This window comes from Mixophyes fleayi, chromosome 6, assembly GCF_038048845.1.
Source record: "Mixophyes fleayi isolate aMixFle1 chromosome 6, aMixFle1.hap1, whole genome shotgun sequence".
Lineage (NCBI taxonomy): Eukaryota > Metazoa > Chordata > Amphibia > Anura > Limnodynastidae > Mixophyes > Mixophyes fleayi.
In genome coordinates, this window is record NC_134407.1 from 85,075,329 (window position 1) to 85,096,201 (window position 20,873).

Consider the following 20,873-nt stretch of genomic DNA (forward strand, 5'->3'; position numbering starts at 1 on the left):
AAATAGAATTTCTTTTCACATTAACATATAACTGTTGAGATATTGATTGCAAAATATAAAAAAGTACCAAATGAATATAGTCACATTATAACAGGTAATATGACCTGTGCTATATTATATTATTGCGCAGAACGCCGGTAAAGTGGTTAACATTGCTGTTTCACAGCGCTGGGACTAATGGTTCAATTCTAACCAGGGCACTATCTGTGTGGAGCCTTTATGTTCTCCCCTTTTGCACGGGTTTCCTCTAGATGCTCGTTTCCTCCCACAGCTCAAAAACATACAGGAAAGTTAGTGACGTCTGACAAAATGAACTCTAGTGTGGGATTGTATGATTTTGTGTGTTAGGAAAATTGAACTGTAAGCTCCAATGGGGCAGGGACTGATGAGAATGATTCAATATTCTCTGTGTTATATGATGGCACTATGCAAAAATAATGCAAAACAATTAGTAATAATATATACTTTACATGTACATATGAAGCAAAATTTAATTTATATATTTTTTTTATTCATATAATGTTTAGTGATTCCTTACAGCAGTTAATCAATATTTATTTTCAGTTATTCTTGAATCAATATACATGCTTTAAGAAGCCTAAAATTTATGACTTAAAAAATTGTTTCTGTTTAACATGGTCTGCAGTTCGTCAATTTAGCAGCAATAAACCTACCTATGAGGCATTCCAAGGATCACATACTCCAGACCCATCTCACTGGACTTATCAATGATGGCTTTCAATGCTGGGATCATCACTTCGCAACCTTCCAAGCCAAACCTCTTCTCTGATGACCATTTGCGAGCCAGGAAGTCCTCAAACCTGTTTTGTTTTTTTTTAAATAAAAAAACAGGATTCTATTGTATGGATGCTTCAAATGTTACCAACATGTAACACATACATTTTAAGTGATATGTGAGTTGATATGAAATTCTTATGTAGACATAGTGACATTGCTTCAAATATCTGAAAATTATTACACTCTCAACTGAAACAGATTTACAGCAGATGCATATATAGCCAAAAAAGTACGAGAATATATATATATATATATATATATATATATATATATATATATATATATATATATATATATATATATATATATATATATATATATATATATATATATATATATATATTACTGTATATTTATGGTTTATTCACAAATAATACTTTACATAGCAGGGATCTTGGGCAAAATACTATAAACAAGAGGTGCCCAAATTCAGTCCTCAAGAGCTACCAACAGTTCATGTTTTCAGGATTTCTTTAATCATGCAGAGTTAATCTATTTTTCTGGTTCAGTAATTACCGCACCTATTTCTAGAGATATATACACCAGAAACCTGACCTGTTGGTAGCTCTTGAGGATTGGGTTTGAGCACCTCTGTTATAAACCATTTATGACAATCAAATTATATCTTACTCTACTGTTTTCCACATTATTACTACACCAAAGGAAGAAAATAGGGGCTTGGCTAAGAAGGTAGATTCAGAATATATTTGCCAACAAGAAACAATTAATGACTAAGCATTCAAAACCATGTGCAGTGCTATAGAATATATTCAAAGTTTAATACCTTGTGGAACGCACTAATCTTGATAAAAGTGTTCTTTGCTCATCATTGGTAAACTTCATGATACCAGGAGTCTCAAACTTTTGTCTGATCCACTGGCACTGTTCCACATCATTTATGAACATAAACTCCAGCCCAATGTGTTGACAGTATGAATTCTAAAAGGCACAAGTACATAGTATAATCAGCAAGACCATTGAAAGTGTTACAATGGGCGTTATACATTTGCTAAATAACCAAATTATTTTAAGTCAAGTGAAAATGCTAGGTAGTCATTGTATTTCTGTGTACTAATAAATACATTACTTCTGTATAAACTGTAGGAAATTGTATGCATTTAAGTTAATTGTTGGGTGTGAATACAAATTTAGGAACAGATTATTGGATGACTGATTTAGCAACATTTCTAATTGTTTAGCTTAAGGGGTCTTTTTAACAACGTGTGATCAAATTATGAAGGGGTTATCTCCGATTCCTCCTGCATTAATCTACTTTTCGTTTGTTACCACAGTCCAGTAGAACTCTATGGGGCCTGTGATGCTAGGGATTTATGTCAGGATGGCATTTGCCTTCCTTCTCCTATGAGGTCCAGTGAAGCTGGAAAGGCTTTATTTGATCCCTTTCCGGGTCAAATGCATTGTGAATGTGCAGCGCACGTGCATTTCACTTACTGCATTCGCCGGCAATGCTAGGCTGCCGGTGAACAGTAAAAACTGGTCGTGTAGGAGGGTGTCTTCTCCAGGCATATTTAATTGCAGTGGTACTGCAATTTGCAGCCATACATAATGAATGTTACCACTGCATAATAATAAATAGACCCTTAATGTACAGCAAGGTTTCTCAGATCCAGTCCTCAGGGTGCCCTAACAATGCAGGTTTTCCATATTTCCTTGCTGGAGCACAGCTTCATTAATTACTGACTGACACATTGTAAAAGATCCACAGGTCGTATTAGTAATGTCACTTGTCAGCTGGAAAACTTGCACTGTTAGGGCTCCATGAGGACTGGATATGGGAAACCCTGTGTACAGCACTTTATTTATATGAATGTTACATTCCTTAAACAACTTACCTCCAGTCGGCCAATAATTTCTCGCAGAGATAGGGAGATTTCATTACCTCCAATGTAAGTGGTAGTTGGCAGTCGGAAGACTTTATCTAAATCTCCCTCATGCAAGCCATAGAAGCCTGTAATGTTTTATAAAAATACAGAAAAAAATGTAGAAGAATTAAAGTGACTAAATTCAGTTTGTTAAATAGGCTGGTATGACATCAGAGCAAGCCAAGCAAATCTAGTACAAAGATTTCAATGGCTTAAAGAGTTCACAAAAATGGGGAACATGCCAGTTACAAACATGCATAGCTTGACAAACAGAAAAATGATAAAAGGCGCAAGCAAAGGAAGATCATCAAATAGGACTACACACTAGCAGCTCTACACACGTATTTAAGGGATGTAACAATATTGATAACATTTGTCTCTGTACAAGTTTTCAGTTTGACTGTATAGACGTAGCTGGTTGACATGTTGCATATATATGTACAGTACATGTCTGGAATATTAATATTTAATTCAACACAAAGTTCTGCACAAGTGGGCAGGGGGCAGAAGAAATTTCAAAAGTAAAGGCACAGATTTCCAGCTTTATAAATCAAGTAAGGGGAGTGGAAAAAAGGAAACATGTAAGGTCAACGTCTAATGGAAACTGACTGAGTTTGACAGTTTAAATACACTATGAATTACTGTCCTCTTAGAACCCAGCAGAAAACGATCAATACTTGGACGACTTAGCTCACAGCTTCTGTATTTAAAATAATGAAGATAATAAGCAGAGATGACACGGCATGTATTCCATTAGGAGAAAAATGTAAAATAAAAATTCTGCAAAGATGACTCAACAAGCTGATGGGTTCTGGAGAAAGAGAAAAGCAAAATGCATATATATTATATTTATATATTATGTAAATATTCAACTGTCTTTTTTGTGGCATGAAGCATCCCTGGTAAAATACAAACCAGAGTTGAACGGCAACTTGGGGTTTAGCTGTGTATTAACTGTGTATTTTAATCAATAATTAATCTTTTGTGTTGCAATAAGACTTACAAGGCCAGTGATGCAAAGTGAATACTTTAAAAAAAACACATTTCTACAGTGAAAAGTAAATAAGTCATGTTTAATTTAAAAGATAAAATTGCTTGACTTTGTTCACTAGAAATGAGAAAATAAATATGATGTTCTAGATATGTACAATGGCTTACCAATCTAACCAGTACAACTATGTTTAAACTTATTTATTTAAAAAAAAAAAATAGTGGGTAAAATGAAAAACAACAAAGCTCCTTGGAGCGTTGTAAGCAGCTGGAGTTCATTAATCCAGAGGTTTATTATGTGCAATACCATTCATCCGCTGCAGATCATCCACCTCTTTATGACAGATGCAATACCTTACACTCAAAAACACAGCCATCAATCACTCACAGACTTCTCTGAATGAGACAGTTCATAGCCCTGAGAATAATAGAAGGCAGGCAGAGTATTTTGAAACATTCTGAATAAAGACAAATCCCCAAAAAACTGATCAGGAACTTTGAGCTACTTGGGTAAGCCCAAATACAGTAAACCACCAAGATAAACCTAAGAATGTCCATCACTAAACTGAGGCCAGACAAACCAAATCATTAAGCACTTTTACAACCAGGGCTAGCTCACACAGGACGGTATGTAGAATTGGACGGAAAAAATGCCACAATTACGCGTGTATTCAGAGTGGGCAGCATCTCAAGATGAATTCCGGTTTGCAACAGATGCATATGCACCATGTTGACATAAGACTTAATTAAACTAGCTCACATTAACCTCAGTTCTGTGAAGATTCAAAGCAGAGAGTATGCTGAATTTCTCACTGAAGATAGCTCAAAAAAGCAAGGAGAGTTGATACATTATTGTCCCTTGTTTAAAGCTTCCATAGAGGATGATGCGTGTGAGTAGGGTACTGCTACGTCATCAGTGTGTACGGTTTGGATATTGTTTCTTACAGTACTGCTTTTCATAGGTTCAGGATTATTTTAAGGGACATGCTAAAGACCTAACACACACACACACACACTACAATCTACCAGTCAGTTGTGCACATATTTCTTCTGCACTGTAGGATTGTTGTTGTTCCCCTTGTGGCATCCAACATTTCTTAAGTATAGCATTTAGAAAAAAATATAGGGTGTGCTTACAGTATTAGCGCTAAAAAGCACAGACTACACTTTAGCAATAAAATGGTCATTAATTATAAACACACCCACACCAGTCACATGAGTGTTATCAGAATCTTCTGCCTCTTTGACACAATGATTGTAAAGCCTAAAGCGAAGAAAAGTGTACACAAAATATAGTCACAAATAAGCATAATCAGCTGGAGAAGGCAATCAGCAGCCAGCTTATAGGAAAAGTCTAGTTAATGCTGCTGATCATCATCTTCAGTGTGCTCTTTGCACCAGCTCTTCAGCGCCTGCAAGAGATATGCCTCCTGACAGGCACTTGTGTGTCTGTGTTCAGGTGTGACTCGCATTTAGGAGAACACACCATGATTAAAGAGGGACAAGTGCCCCAGTCCCCCCCTTAACCATGGGTTCCCTCGGACCAGGTTCTACTATTCTCATCAACAGGTGTCAACCTATCCTGTCAGCATCTAACACAGCTCAATTTTCCTGTCTCACACAGTCACACTGGACGGATTCAATTTGAGCGTCGTATGCACACCATGCACCTCCATAGCTTGTCAGTCACAGACTTAGTGACCTACAGCACGCTGCCTGGCTGGCCACTGAAAGTACCAGAGCAGGCGCGATTTGTCACTGTCTTACCACCTGCATAAAGCTTAAGCAACAGAAGTCTGCAAAGGTATGACTATTTTATTTATATACTCTCTTGGGAATTATGACACTATGCTCTTAATTTTAGACCTCAGGGTACCCCTGTTCAAAAACCTTAATTCAGCTCTGCCTAGGTTTGAATTCCCCTCCCCCATTCGACGTCTCTAAGCGTAAGGCGCTAAAATCGAACAGAATCTGCATATGGGTGTAGACGTACATGCTTTTCATGATCATGTATTGTACGGAAATGCGTATTTCATGAAATAAAAAAAATAAAAAAAATGTCCCAATTTAAATGAGGCCCACAATATTCAAAGGGGTAAGTGGGAAAGAATAAAATACACACACAAAGGGGTAAGTAAAACATACACACAAAAACAAATAGGAAATGCTCCCATATGGGGGTAACTAATAATTCATTGTAGACACACAGAGATCATTGGTAAACATCTATAGACATACGGGGTAGTTGGCAAAAAATTATTTAAATAAAGGGGACTCACTAAACATGAATAGACATAACCACATATGGTAAACATTTATAGGACATACGGAGCACTTCATATTTGCCAGCTTTGTGACTCTGTCCTCCGGGAGATCCTAGAGGACAGGTCATGTGACAGGGATAGATGGGGGCGTGGTAACGTCACCATAGCTCTGCCCCCACTATAAAATGCCAACATTCACGGCATTTAATAGCGGGGCGGGGCTTAATGAGCCAATTAATTACGTTTGAAAATAAAAAGAAAATAACAGAATTTGTGGAAACATTCTGGTTTCTTTGGTGAAATTGTTTGACAAGTCTGAAATAAAGGGCAAACAGTTAACAGATGCTGTGATACAGACAAGGAACTTATAGACTTGTCCATATGTTTGATAATGGCAATAATAGATTACAAAATTTAGCAGTACTGAAGGTCTTTTTTCTACTGAGGATATTGAGGAGTACGTGTTGTGGGTGTAGATTGCAGGTGTCGGGGGGCCTAGCTGATGCTGAACTGCTTGTTGCTAATTTATTAGCATAAGTTTCCAATTTTCCCAACAGCTTGCCATGAACTTGCTTAAAATGACGTAAGGTGGATGAGGTTCCTAGATGGTTTAGGTCCCTACCTCTACTGACTGTGGCTTTACAAACACTACAAATGGCTAGACAACTGTTGTCAGGATTTGGGTAAAAATAATTCCACACATAATAGGTGGATTTTTTGGTCTTATGCCCAGGCATGACAATGGCCTTCTTCACGTGCAAGAACTGCTTCCACTGGTGCAGGACTTACACAAACATCCTCCTCATCAAAAATCTCATTAGCACCCCCATCAGCTACACAAATATCCCCCTCATCCTGTTGCAATTCCAAATTGGCATCCTCAATTTGTGTATCACTGGCTACACTTGGGCTGTTCATGCACACATCGGCAGAAATGCTGAAAGGGGCCTACTTTATGGGTACACTATCAGAGAGGTCAGGCTTACACATAGCAGTCGTGGATAGACTCTCCTCAGGGATGTGTGTCATTTCTGAATCTGAACATACATTTTCCTCTAATGCCTTAATGTTTTCTTCCAGCTCGGCTTTTACACGTAAAAGTATTTGGACACCAAATTTGGAGTCCGATTGACAAGGTCTTGCTTGGTCATGACTGACCTTACAAGAAGATGCCTCAGCGACAGTTGCATAACTAGCACTCATAGAGAAAGGTAAAGGCCTTATTCTTTCCTTGCCACTGCATGTGTAGAATGGTATGTTGGCAATTTAATTTTTTTCTGCAGATAACTTTGTCTGCATTACAGGTCTTTTTTTCTTGACCAAGGTAAAAGGTGTTTTTTTCACTCTTTCTCTGACTTAAAAACACTATACACTTTAGCAGATGACGTAGTGGGATTACTATCATCATGACTGGTGCCAGCAGCTTCTTGGTGCTCCTGGTCTTCTGTGTACTGCTGTGAATCCATTTTGATAACACAGCACAACGTGACTGCAGATTAACAACAACACTGCCAGCCCTATTATTTCTATTTAAGCAATGCCAATTAGCAATGGATCTCTTCTCTTTGTGTGTTACCTATATAACACAGTACAATGTGACTGCAGATTTAGACCCAGACTGCCAGTCCTATTATTTAGATTTCAGCAATGACAATTAGCAATGTAGCTCTCCTGAATGTTACTGGAGACTTTTAAGAACACTGCTACCCCTCCTCTTTCTTTTCTAGCTATGACACTGCCCAACTGCACTAGAGACTGCCAAGTACCATGCTACCCCTTCTGTGTCCCTCTGTGAAATAACGCTGGATCGCCGTGGAGGGCGGTACTTATAGAATCCAAAACTCGCAAGATCGGACAACGTAATGACGATGCTTTGCCTTGTTTTCAAGTCCGAGGGCGCGCGAAAGTTCTACTCGGATCTGCTAAGTTCGGATGTGTTTGGTTCTCGGGAAACCAAACCTGAGCATCTCTAATGGTAACATGGTTTTGCCAAGGTTCAAAGTTACTAATTTTTTGCTTTACTTTCCTTAATAAATCAGGTCACTCCAGTCTTTCTGCACCGACATCTACATCTATGTCAGAAGTTGGCAGACATGGCACAAGTTCTCAGCAGCATTAACCTTCTCATTTTTGATGAAAACATTGCTGGCAACTGGCTCCAGTTCAGGAAGGAATGGAAAGTATGCTGCATTTCCACTAGGACAAATCTAACGACAAAAGGACAATACGGTGAACCTAGAGATCTTGTTACTGTATGACCTACAGATGCAGTTAAAAAGGAATTCAGTTTATCCTTAGCCAGATTTATCTCATGTATAGATATAAACTGTATGCAATTGATAGATATAAGAGGTACTTGGTAAAAATTCATAAACCAATGTAGGAAGTGGTCTTATATGCGAGATATTAGAGAGATTTGGGATAACTATGGCTACATCTTTAAACATCAACAATTTATAAAGGCAATGTTAAATACAAAAGCATGGCAAGGGTGTGCAATCTCAGCTATCATCGCGTTACATGAAAGCACAATAAAAGGTAAAAAAGATATGCCACAATGAGAGACATAAAGCCAGCAAGCATCCACTACCTTCCAACAGGTGCAGGCAGTTTAGAGCCTTAAGTTCTCACCCAGTTTATCAATAGTGGTGATAAGATCAGATGGAACAAAAGAATCCAAATCTGCATCCAAGATTCCAAGTGGGTCCAGCTGAGCCACGTGATGTCCACGTATCTGTCCGATTTGAAGAGGTAAGCCAAAGAAAAAGAAAAATCACAAGAACAGATCATCCAAGATGTCAAAATAACCGCTTACCAATGTTTGTGTGTCCCACTGCATCTTCATCCATGGAATCATCAAAAAATACTTCATTAATTCCTAATGGGTCCAAACTTGCATCATGGTGCCCACTAACCTGCAAGTAAGGACAAGACGGCTTGCTCAAGCCACTTTTTACTATAGCTCATTACTGGCCATTCTCAAGTTACTAACTTATCTGTACATAACTTTAAAGTAATACATAGAACATTTATATTTTCTAAAGTTGGTAAACCATTTCTTTCTTTGATAAGTTCAACATACCAATGTCACAGTTGTCAGTATTTTTAAATAAATTCCAAGGAAACTGCTGTTGAGACTATAGAAGCATGTCATGTACAATATCTGTCCTTGTGAACCTTTGTTTAAATACTTATCTTCAATGAATATTAATATAAAGCACAAAAAAGAACATTTTTATCGTACATTTTGTCAATATATGGCACTGATAGAGGGTTATACAACAACTGTACCACCCTCTATCGCTAGACTCCGAGCTGGCATGGAAATAAATTATATGTTTCTGTAGACCTGCAGCTTTTTTGTAACTCTGTAAGGTGCTATATTTCACAGCCCATTATAGGCTAGGCTGACCTATGATGTGCTATACTTATCCTATGTTGCTCATCTACTAATCAGAGACCAATGGTCAAACTGGTACACTGGGGTAACCACCGATGGGCCCCACTGCTCCATCCCTTACCCCCTGCTCCGTGCAACTGTTTGATTGCAGCCCGTACATGCACTGTCTGCTCTTCTCCGGGCACTCAGTAATTACGTGTGCTGAGCTGGTCCAATTGGGGTTCAGTAAACTCTCCCAAGATTTAGTGTCATTATAGTGTGTGCCGAGTCCTGATTGAAGCACACTTCGTTATTGAGTGCTAGAATGCGTGTACCACACCAGCTGCACTGATTCGGAAAAAGAAGGAGAATGAGGGAGGACTTTATGGGGGACAGGGTAGGAGGGAGGAGGAGGAGGAGGAGGATCAAGGATGGTGTGCTATCATCAAACCCAATAAAACAAATATTTTAGTGAAATAAAAGACACCATCTCTCTGCAGAGGGTAGTTGAAATGATTCAATACATATATGAGGACATTCACATGCTTCAATCACCATTATACAAACCCACAGTAACTCATTTAATAATTCATTGCTGGAACTTGGGATTCTGGGTAATGATTGATTCATGCAGTTCAATTGAAATCAAGATCCTGGAGCAGAGCTGACTTTGGTTCTCAAGATACCCACTGCTGTGTTACACACAATAACATTAAACAACTAATACTCGGCGTTAACACATTAATTTTCAGTAGATTCAGTTAATTCACCATAATACTGTGTTTTGCTCTCAGAATAAAATGATATACACAATTGTCATTGTGAATGCACATGTCACATTAGTTTGGCAATACACTGGGCATAGATACCATTTCTAATTTGCAGGTAAAGTTCCAGTTCGTAAGCAATAGTCCCTGAAAGCATCCGGTTTTACTTTTGACCAATTTAGTACACAGTATTACTTCTCCCGATTTGTGTGCTGGATTCTGTTCTCAGAACCTGACATAATTCTGGAGGAGTTCTGATATTCCATCTTCTGAGGATGTTGAACGTAGCAACGAAACACGTGAAGGATTTAAACGCTGAAGCAGACTTTTTCAAGACAAACACAACATACTGTAGAGTATAATTATCTCTGATTGGAATTTCCATAGAGACTACATTTACCAGTGGACCGGATCATCGGGCATTCTACAATGTGCAAGTATATTGAAGCTGAATCCTCCTACAACTATTGCACAGTTGGCAATTCGCAACTCGGCGCGTGTCTGGTGGCAGGTGACACCAAGAGAAATAGTCAGCAACAGCCAGTTACTGATAGTGAGAAAGAAATCCAGATAAATTGTGTAACATCCCTTCTCCTTCTTACCCCCACAAACCAGCTGACAAGGCAAGTCCATCCGGTCCCAGAGAATATCCACAATTAGATTTTATTATGGGCATCTACGTTGTCTGAAAATTTAATAGCATTTGCCTGCTTATATGTAACTCTGTGCTATATGCTTTTTAAATAATTTTAGTGACACTGCAGTGTTATTGGATCAATTAATGTTCTTTTATACGGTTTATATTTGTTATACATTTTATTATTATCTTATACTTCACAGTGAGTATTTTATATTGTTTGATTCATATTGTCGGTTTGTCTCCAGCATCTAAAGTGCTGTCAAATTTTTGTGACTGAACTGGTCTCTGCATTATATGGCAGTCACTGGGATGCTCTCTATATTGTATGGCAGTCATTAGATTGCTCCCTGCATTGTATATAAGTCCGTAGAATGCTCTCAGCACTGTATAGCAATAACGAAGATGCTCTCTGTATTGCATGCCACATGCCCTCATTGGTGCGATTATATAAAAGGGTTCAAGGGCCATCAGTTACACTTGTTTGCCTAAAGCATACAATTTACTTGTTATTTATATTTCAACAATATGGTTATGATTTAATTTATTACTTTTTTTTAAAAAAAAAAAAAGTATATTATATCAGCATGGGTCACCAAACACAGGTTCCATTGCTTAATTTAGGTCACAATTCAAAATGTTAACGTCGTCTGATTAGACTGTATGACATGATTATTTTAAAAGGGGGCCCTGAAATATGAACTTGCAACGAATATAGATTTATTTAATAAAATAGTGGTAGTCGATTAATGGTGTAACCCACGGCAAACAATAATATTAGCTTGTATTAGACTCACTACACTAGATACATGTATTGGCTGGGCTTGGGGAAGGGGAGTCGGGCCCATAATGGGTTATCTGGAATTTTTTTCATTTAAAATAGGCTGCTCAGTTGAGTCTTGCCCCCCCCCCCCCCCCCAGGCTAAGATTTTCAAGCCAGCCACTGACTAGAAGAAGCATAATAGTCTATCTTTCTTGGACATTTAGAGAGCTCTAAAATACTTTAATTTTTTTTTTGTAGGTTAAACATGAATCTGGTATTTCTGATCAAATTAATTATTCAAATCATTTGAAATGGGTTTAAAATAAAGATACAAAAAGTTGACGCATTCATTAGATCGAAGGTACTTATAGCGCCTGTCCACAGCAGATGGTATTTACATACAAAAAAAAAAAGAGCTTTCCTAGCAATCACATTAACTAATGGTAAATGTCAGCATTTTGTTTTTATATTAGAAAATCATATATAAATCATGGTAGTGATGTGTGTGTCTCTTTTTGGAGCAGAAAGTATTGCAGTTTTACAGCAGATGCATAATACAAATTCAGAGATATACACACATATATAAAACACACAGACACACACACACACAATACACACAATGGTTAAATTGGAAATTTAGAAGTGGTGGTATTGAAGAAGTAATGGAATTTGTTAATTTTACAATGAAGGCTGTAGGACAACTTGCAGTATGGCATATCAATGTATATCAGCTTACTTCGACCATGGAGTATATGTTTATATCTCAATTCTATTGAAGGATATAGCAGATGGCCTCAAAGACTCCATTTGCAAAAACCGTCAGATAACGGAACTGCAAAATACAATGTCAAATATCTGGGGGGTAAATGTATCAAACTGAGTTTTTAGCCGATTTGAAAAGTGGAGATGTTGCCCACTTATTTATTTAGTACATTCTACAAAATAATTGCAAGAATCTGATTGGTTCCTATAGGCAACATCTCCACATTTCAAACCCGCTGGAAAATCAAAGCTTGATAGATTTACCCCCTGAAGTTCTGTCAAGGTTTGAGAACATGAACACACATATACATATATATATATATATACATACATATATATATATATATATATATATATATATATATATATATATATATATATATATATATATATATATATACACATATATATATATACACATATATATATATATATATATATATATATACACATATACATATATATACATATACATATATATACATATACATATACATATACATATATATATATATTTATATTTGGAATATCTCCAGAATAATTTTATATCATATATTTTTATTTTAGCGTTCCAAAATGACAGAGGCAGCCCCAGTGAGGAACTCTGGTATATCAGGCATCTTGCTCACTAATTTAGCAAGTAAATAGAACCCTATGCAATATTGTATAAACATTAATAAAAAAGGCTACATTTACATAATAAACAGTAAACACTGGCTGCCAATGAGCATAAAAATAGCTTTATCATATTTGGATTTGTCCAATATGGATCTAGAAACTGAAACACAGCTAAAGTCATGTAACAGAATAAGTTGACCCATTTATTACAGCACCTGTAGACTTGTATATAGTATTAGAACATACCTGGTATGCCCGGATTAACGACTGCACAGCCAGATGGTCCTCCACTAGCTTCTCTGCTTTGGCTGGCACCATAGCAAGACCTTTACTTCGAATCAATGATGCTTTATTTTGGCTATCATATATGTTAGGTAGTTGATGTGCTTCACCGGGAGTGGACCCAGCATCAGAATTACGGAAGAAATCATCCCATGACTATAAAAAAAAAAAAACAAGGGGAGAAATAGTAACTTTAGTGTAATTAGTTTATATGAGAACAAAGCAACCTGTGATCATCTATCTATCTATTGCTGAATTACAGTTCTCGGGATGAGAAACCAGCTGCACATTGTATTTGGAGAAGTGGATTCATTACGATGATGGTTTGTGGAAACCCCTTCAAGCCCATGCTTTAATTCAACTAAGTATTTAACCTAAATAACCACTGTTGGAAATGTTAAGGGCTTATATAATATGTACTGATGCTGAGTTTTACCAGGAAGCTATAAAATTTGTCATAAAGCTGTCCTCTTCCAGCAGATGGTCTTTACAAAATAGCTCTCCTAGCAATGTTGTATCTGTATCTGCAATGCATTAACATTATTAAAACTGTAATGTATCTATACAATAGACTTAAGGAGATTTAAAGCAACATTTGGCATCTATTTTATCCTTTTTAACTTGGACATTAAAAATATTTTTATAGCTATATAAACTGATAATGCTGTGGCAAACCGTTCAATCTGAATGGACAATTTAGCCAAGCCAACATGTTATATTGTAACAATATATAAAACAAAGACAAAAAATACTTCTACCCTAGTTAGATAATACACTCAAGATGATTTTCTCTTTGCTCTCTGAGGTCTTTTGATACATCTTCGATCTTATGGCTACCCTAGACTTAAATATTTCATAGTATCTCATTGTTCAGTTACTGTACAAACAAATAATAAAATAATATAAACATGAAAGGATCAAGCCAAAAGACAAACATAAATCCATTAACAGATGCAAAGTAACACAAAAAAAAAAAATATGCAAAACTGAGGTCTGGCAACATAATACAACTTACTACCCCAATTTTTTTTTTATTTTTTTTTTTATCAAAAGGTTTTTATTAAGTTTTTAGTAAAAGAACATCTAACACACATAGCAGTTACCACAGAATACAGTGCATAATGTAGATCCAATAAATCAGTCAGAACTGCCCATAAACCATCAAAAAAGTAACAAAAAACAATAACACAGGAAACATTCAAGTACACATAAGACAAAGACTTCAATGGGGAGGAGGAGGGAGACAGACAGGGGGGCAGGAGTCGGAGACTGGCCGTATTGACCCCAATCAACCGTAAAGGCACATTTTGAGAGCGGGACATCTACCCTCCAGAGGGGTATACATCATGGGAGATTTAGGTGGCAGACACAGGTCTATACTTTGAAAAGAATTCGTACCATGTGAACCATTTAACCAGGGGTGAGCAAGCTCTTCAGGAAAAGTTAAAGCCTATAGTTTCCATCTCATAGCTGTGTTGTACTTTGCTGATGATTTTGGTAAGAGATGGAACCAAGGGGGATTTCCAGCTTTGAGCTATTGCGGCTGATATGAGTATGTGCCCAGCCACATAGTGATTATGACGCTGAAGATGAGGGGGATATAGGTGTAAAAGTGCCATAGCCGGACATGGGGATAAATCATCCTTAGTGACCTGGGTGATTAGCTGGAAAATTTCAACCCAAAGATGTTGTAGCTTAGGGCAGTTCCAAAAAACGTGTATAAGCGTACCAACTTCCCCACAATTTCTCCAACAGTACTTAGTTTCTGACGGCCAGATTTTATGCAGTTTGTCTGGCGTGAGATACACCCTGTGAATCATTTTAATAAGCATTTCTGAATGGTTAATAAACTTTGACATTTTGTATATATTCTGATTGATTTTCGACCAGACCTCTGGTGAAATATCTAAATTTAGTTCTTTCTCCCAAATCCCCTGCACCGAGAGATCTCTGCTGTCCACAGGAACCATTAAGAGTCGGTACCAAACCGAGATGCCTCCCGCGTGAGAAGTGGGAGAGAGAGACGACATAATACCAGGGGGAGCCGGTTTTAAGACCGGAGGGAATGAGGGATGAGAATGCACCCAATGTCTAATTTGGAGGTACTTGTAAAAGTCACGGACTGGGACATCATATCTCTCTTTAATTTGGGAAAAAGAGAGAAGTGAACCTCCCTCCATGAGGTCCCGCACCCGGCTAGCCCCCTGCCTGTCCCAAAAGCCAAGTCGCAGATCTGGAATCAGTTGGGACAGTGCAATTGTAGAAAGGCTAGAGGAGAGGAGATGAAAATCTGGCAGGAGAATCAACATCTTGTCCCAGACAGAGAGAGAGTCTCTAACACTTCTCAGAGCTTGTGAAGTGCTCGGTCTACTTGGCTTGTCTAACCATAGCAGGTCTAGTAATGGGAATGGGAAGAAACTATGTTGCTCAATGTCAACCCAAGGCTTCCTTAGTTGAGGAGGGGCATGCCAATCCCTAAGCTGATCTAGGATAGCCGCAAACTGATATGTTTCTAGTTTAGGGGCAGCTAATCCACCTTTTACTTTAGCTCTAAACATCTTATCTCTTGATAGTTTGGGGCGTCTATTGCTCCAGATAAATTTAAATGCAATTGAATAGAATTTTTTAAGCAAAACATAGGCACCAGATAAGGAATACAACGGAATAGGTATAGTATCTTTGGAAGGAGCATCATCTTTACGGCTGCTACTCTCCCCACCCAGGACACCTCAAAGTTAATCCAGGATTTTGTGAGTTTATTAAACAAGCCTAACAGTGGTTGGTAATTAAGTTGGATAGTCAGGTTATGGTCAGACGGTATACATATGCCTAAGTAAGTTATGGAGAGGGAACACCAATGAAATGTATATGTAGACTTAAGGAGTTTCAAGGTATCTTGTGTGAGGGCCACCTCCAAAGCTTCCGATTTGGTAGTATTAAGTTTATAATAAGATACCGCTGAGTACTCTTCTAAAATGCGGGATAGGGCGGGTAGGGAAGACTCAGGGTTTGAAACAAACAAAAAGACATCGTCAGCAAACAAACAAATTTTATGCTGTTGAGAACCAATGACCGTCCCCACCACATTTTGATCCATTCTAACTTTAGCCGCCAGGGGTTCCATGGCAAGGACAAAAATCAGGGGGGATAATGGACAGCCTTGTCTGGTACCATTGCTAATCTGAAAGGCAGAGGAGAGGAACCCATTACTAAAGACTCTAGCAGAAGGAGAAGTATATAAGGTAGCTATGGCTTGCAGAAAGAAACCCCCAAAACCAAATTTATTAAGAACCGCCATCATATACTTCCAGTGGATTCTATCGAATGCTTTTTCAGCATCCAAGGAAAGCAACAAGAGGGGCACAGAGCCAGCTGAGTGTGTCTCTATAATGTTCAGAACTCTCCTCGTATTGTCTGGAGCCTGTCTACCTGGAATGAAACCTACCTGATCCATGTGGATTAATTGTGGGAGAATAGGGTTTAAGCGGTTAGCAATCAGCTTGGCAAAATTTTTTAGATCTAAGTTAAGGAGCGCTATGGGCCGGTAATTAGGACATTGTGTGGGGTCTTTCCCTGGTTTTGGAATAGTGATTATCTGTGCCTCGAACATTTCCGCTGGTAAGAACGTGTCTTTAGTGGCCAAATTAAATAGATTAGTGAGCACCGGGGACAGTTCAGACCGGAAAGAGGAATAGAAATCTTGCGTGAACCCATCAGGGCCTGGGGCCTTCCCATGCTTTATGGATTTTATAGCGGCGTGGACTTCGTCCTCTGTCCAGTCCGAACATAAAGCCTCGGCATCTTCGGGAGGCAAAACAGGAAGCGAAATAGAGGCAAGAAAATCATTAATAGCCTCTGGGGAGGGTTGGGTCAAAGTTGTATCTGACTTTAGATTGTATAAACTTTCATAATAAGAAGCGAATCTGTTTGCTATAGAAAGAGGATTAGATATATGGGTACCATGTGCACTGCATATAGATTTAATTCTGTTAATAGCATTCTTCCCACTTAGTTTACGAGCAAGCAGCTTACTAGCTCTGTTACCTAAAGTGTAAAATTTCTGGTTGCGCTTAGCTATTGCGTTGTTAATTTGTAACAGAGATTTCGCTAATTTTCCTACGGAGAGTTACTAGGTCAGCTTTAACTTTAGTATTCTGAGGGGTACGTTTATGAAGAGTCTCTAACGATGCCAGCTGTGACTCATACGAGGAGAGCACTTCGGACTGTGTTTTCCTAATTATTGCTGCTGCCTGAATTGCCGCCCCTCTCATTACTGCCTTAAGGGCACACCAATGGACATATACTGAGGTGTCCTCAGGTTTGTTGGTCTCCAAATAAGAATCCAGAGCTACCCTCATAACTTGATTACCTTCAGTACTGGTTAATATATGCTCTGCTAGTCTCCAGGGCCTCAAAGGCCGGTCTCTAGAAATGGTCTCCAGATGCCAAACCAGAGGAGCATGGTCCCACCAGGTGATAGGTAATATCTCGACTTTCTTTATACGCTGGAGGGACCATTTGTCAGTTAATACCAAATCGATTCTTGAATATGAGTTATGGACATGGGAGAAGAACGTATAGTCCTTTTCCCCCAGGTGCAATACATGCCAAACATCGTAGAAGTCATATTCCGCTAATATTTGGGAAAAAGCTAAAGAAGCAGCGTTAAGAGAAGACTTAGATTGCTTGGAGGGACTTGAGGAACGATCCAACTTTAAATCCGGGGCAACATTATAATCTCCCATACATAACACCATTCCCCGTTTAACTTTGTAGACAGCCTGACAGAGCTTCCTGAGGAACGGAAGTTGTCGGGAGTTAGGCGCATAAATAGACAAGTGTAAGACTGACGTCCGATTTTCCCCACCAGGATTAGATATCTACCGTTTTTATCAGAAACTTGTTTATTCTACCCCAATTTTTAAAAAATATTTTATCTCTATTCCGTAAAAAAAAGCCACCTAACTTTTAATTGAACATAATATATTAATTCTAGGTTCCATCATAATAAGTAAGAGTGAGGTTTTTCGTCCTGTATGCATAAATCCTAAAGAAATCATAAAAATGTACTAAACTGTTAAGAGCATTCCTAAAGCCTGGGCATTTCTTACAAACATGAAAGAAAGAACCCATGAGTGATAGAACAATCAGGCAGATACGCCAGATGTGAAGTTGTAATATTGGGGAAACCTCTACAGTAAGAAAGGCAGCATGCTTAGTGGAACAAATCAAGTAGAATTTTATACTTTCAGAGATGTTTATATTAAGGACATTTTGAATTATCTTCTGAAACTTAAAGATTTATGGATGTGGCCAATATCCATATCCCTTATAAATACAAATACAGATATAAATATATATATTGTGACAAAGACACTGGATTGGTGTTTGAAAACCGTCGAAAAAGGGTACTGGGGTTTATGGATGGAGAGAGAGGGCAGGCTCCATCTACTAGGCCTGTTAACTGGGTTTTTCAGGTTACCAGTGATCCTGCTGGTAATCAGGAGTTGCATCTGAGTGGTGCTGGTAAAAGGCTGCAGCTCAGTCAGTTTCTCGCTGCCTGGGGATAGGAGTTGCAGAGTCTCTGAAAGAGAAATCCTGATATCTGCCTGCAAGTTACTGTGCTAAAACCTCTTATTTTGTCTTAGTTTTTAGTTAGGAGTGACTTATGTTTAGTTAAAGCCGGATGGCAAGGTGTCTACTTTGGAGTTTTATTTTGTTTTCTTACTGAATAAAACTGTCTGATGCCAGTTGCATGGAACCTTTTAACCTTTGCCAAGAGGCGGTTATAAACACTATGACTGGATCACTTATAAATAATTTATGGTATAAATTTATGTAAAGGAAATAGCGCAGAGCACTTATTTATATAATTGCAAATGTACTTTTTGTTTATTTTGTGTGTATTTTGGAAATATCTTTATTTCGGAGACCAGGGGAAGAAATTTATTTTTGTTTTAACTTTGGCAAAGGAAATACATTTTTTCTGAGGTATATACCTGATGCAATAAGCCTTTGTTGAGGAAGTTTTTTGTGTATTTTGGTAGGGAAATGACTTATTTGGGGTTTTGTAACTTTCCTATGGGAATGTGTATTCTGCAACTGTCTGAAGAAAGTACCCATGTTAATCTTATGTTAATTAGTCCTTTTGATGTGTGAGGGTCCAGCACCTGAAGTAACAAGAAGGTTTAATTAGACGTGCTGTTAGAATTTCTCTGTATCTAAAACAAGTTGCAGGAAATCACAGCAAGTTTTAGGATATCACAGATAAGTGTAAATATTCTTATCTTTGTATTGCATGTAAATCCTGTTTTAAGAATAGCTCAGACCTCAGGGGGCAGGCTTACCCTGTGAGGCTGGGTCCAAAAACTGTACAAAAGGCACTGTTTTGTAATGAAAATTGTTCTTCTTGCTTCATTGGACCAGCTCCCTGGTACCTTTAACCAGGGTGTGCAAATAAACATCAATTGCTTCAAAGACCTTCTTGGAAACGTCTCAATCCTTGTGACCTACAGATTAGACCCACTCTAAACCGTTCCCAGCTGTTTCTGAGGTTTGGACTCAGCTTTCCGGTATCACCGCTCTGCCCGCTACCCAGTGTGATAGGCCAGTGGGAATGCATCCACGGCAACCCTGATCCATAGGAAGAGGTCAGGGGTACCAGCCCAGGTACACCAGTAATGGGGTACACTAGCAGCGTCAGTTACCCAGAAGAAACCCAGTACTGGATGCGGGGAGGAGTCCAGTGGTGGCAGCATTTGTAAGCCCCTCCTACTGCGGTTAGAGGGCGCATTTCGGATAACGAAAGGAAAATGTGGCAAAGTAAGCCTAGCCGGTTCCCAGCAACAACAGACAGGGTGGCATAGGCGGACTATCCTGTCACAGATTTCTGGTGGCAAGCAGTGGAATAACCCCAGGAGAGGAATAACTGCGGCCAGGAGAACGCACAGTATGTCCAAGTACAGTAAAATGTCCAAGGCGAACCTCTAGATACTGTGCCAAGCAAAGAAGTTAGAAATTCCTTACACAGCGTCAAGGAGCAAAATTAAAAAGGCGCTGAAGGCCTAGAATGTGCAGTAGGGGTCAGCAGATGAGGAAGCTGAAGTGACCAGGAGGAGACGGTAACGCCAAACCTAGCGGCACCTGCAGTAACATCTCAGAACACAGCACCTGTTACCAACGACAGTCATCACCCACAGAGTGAACCAGTAATGCTGGTTCAACCGCGTGATGAGGGTAACTTTTCTGTACTAATGCAGCAGCTGGGTTCTCTGGGAGACAAAACAACTGAGGCAGAGCAGTTGCTTATTATCAAGTTGTGGGGCAATCGGTGGGTACCGCCTCCTGCAGCGGCCCGTGAACAGTCATCTACTGCGCTCAGATTGGGCTCTCTCCACTTTACCAAATTTGATGACACTTTTGGAGATATTGATGAACATTTGCAGGTGCTTGAAATGTCTTGTAGCCTCCATGACTTGCCCAAACAAAAGTGGGTAAAGTATCTGGTTCCCACACTACAAAGTCGTGCAGTGGAAGCTTATCGCTCAGTGGCCCCAAAGGACTGTACGAACTACGACATGGTAAGACAGGCCCTCCTTAAGCGTTATGTTATTACCCCTTGGACCTAACAGCAGAAGTTTCGGGACTTGGTTAAAAGCACCCATATCAGCCATGAGAAATTTGCCAACCAGTTGCTGCAGATGGCGATAAGATGGATTAATGGATCTGAA

At 38.7% G+C, this 20,873-nt stretch overlaps 1 protein-coding gene across 2 annotated transcripts in view; it reads right to left on the reverse strand.

Moving 5' to 3' along the window:
- Window positions 1-20,873, reverse strand: part of OGDHL (oxoglutarate dehydrogenase L) — a 118,372-nt gene that overhangs the window by 60,291 nt on the left and 37,208 nt on the right. Inside the window, exons 3-7 of one of the 2 annotated variants that reach the window (XM_075216997.1) lie at window positions 13,108-13,299; window positions 8,567-8,669; window positions 2,652-2,767; window positions 1,583-1,737; window positions 675-821 (exon numbers count right to left, since the gene is read on the reverse strand). In XM_075216997.1, coding sequence (XP_075073098.1) covers window positions 675-821; window positions 1,583-1,737; window positions 2,652-2,767; window positions 8,567-8,669; window positions 13,108-13,299 — 713 coding nt within the window. Of the gene's footprint in view, window positions 1-674; window positions 822-1,582; window positions 1,738-2,651; window positions 2,768-8,566; window positions 8,670-8,750; window positions 8,851-13,107; window positions 13,300-20,873 lie in introns of both variants that reach the window. The other variant, XM_075216998.1, reaches the window with a different exon arrangement.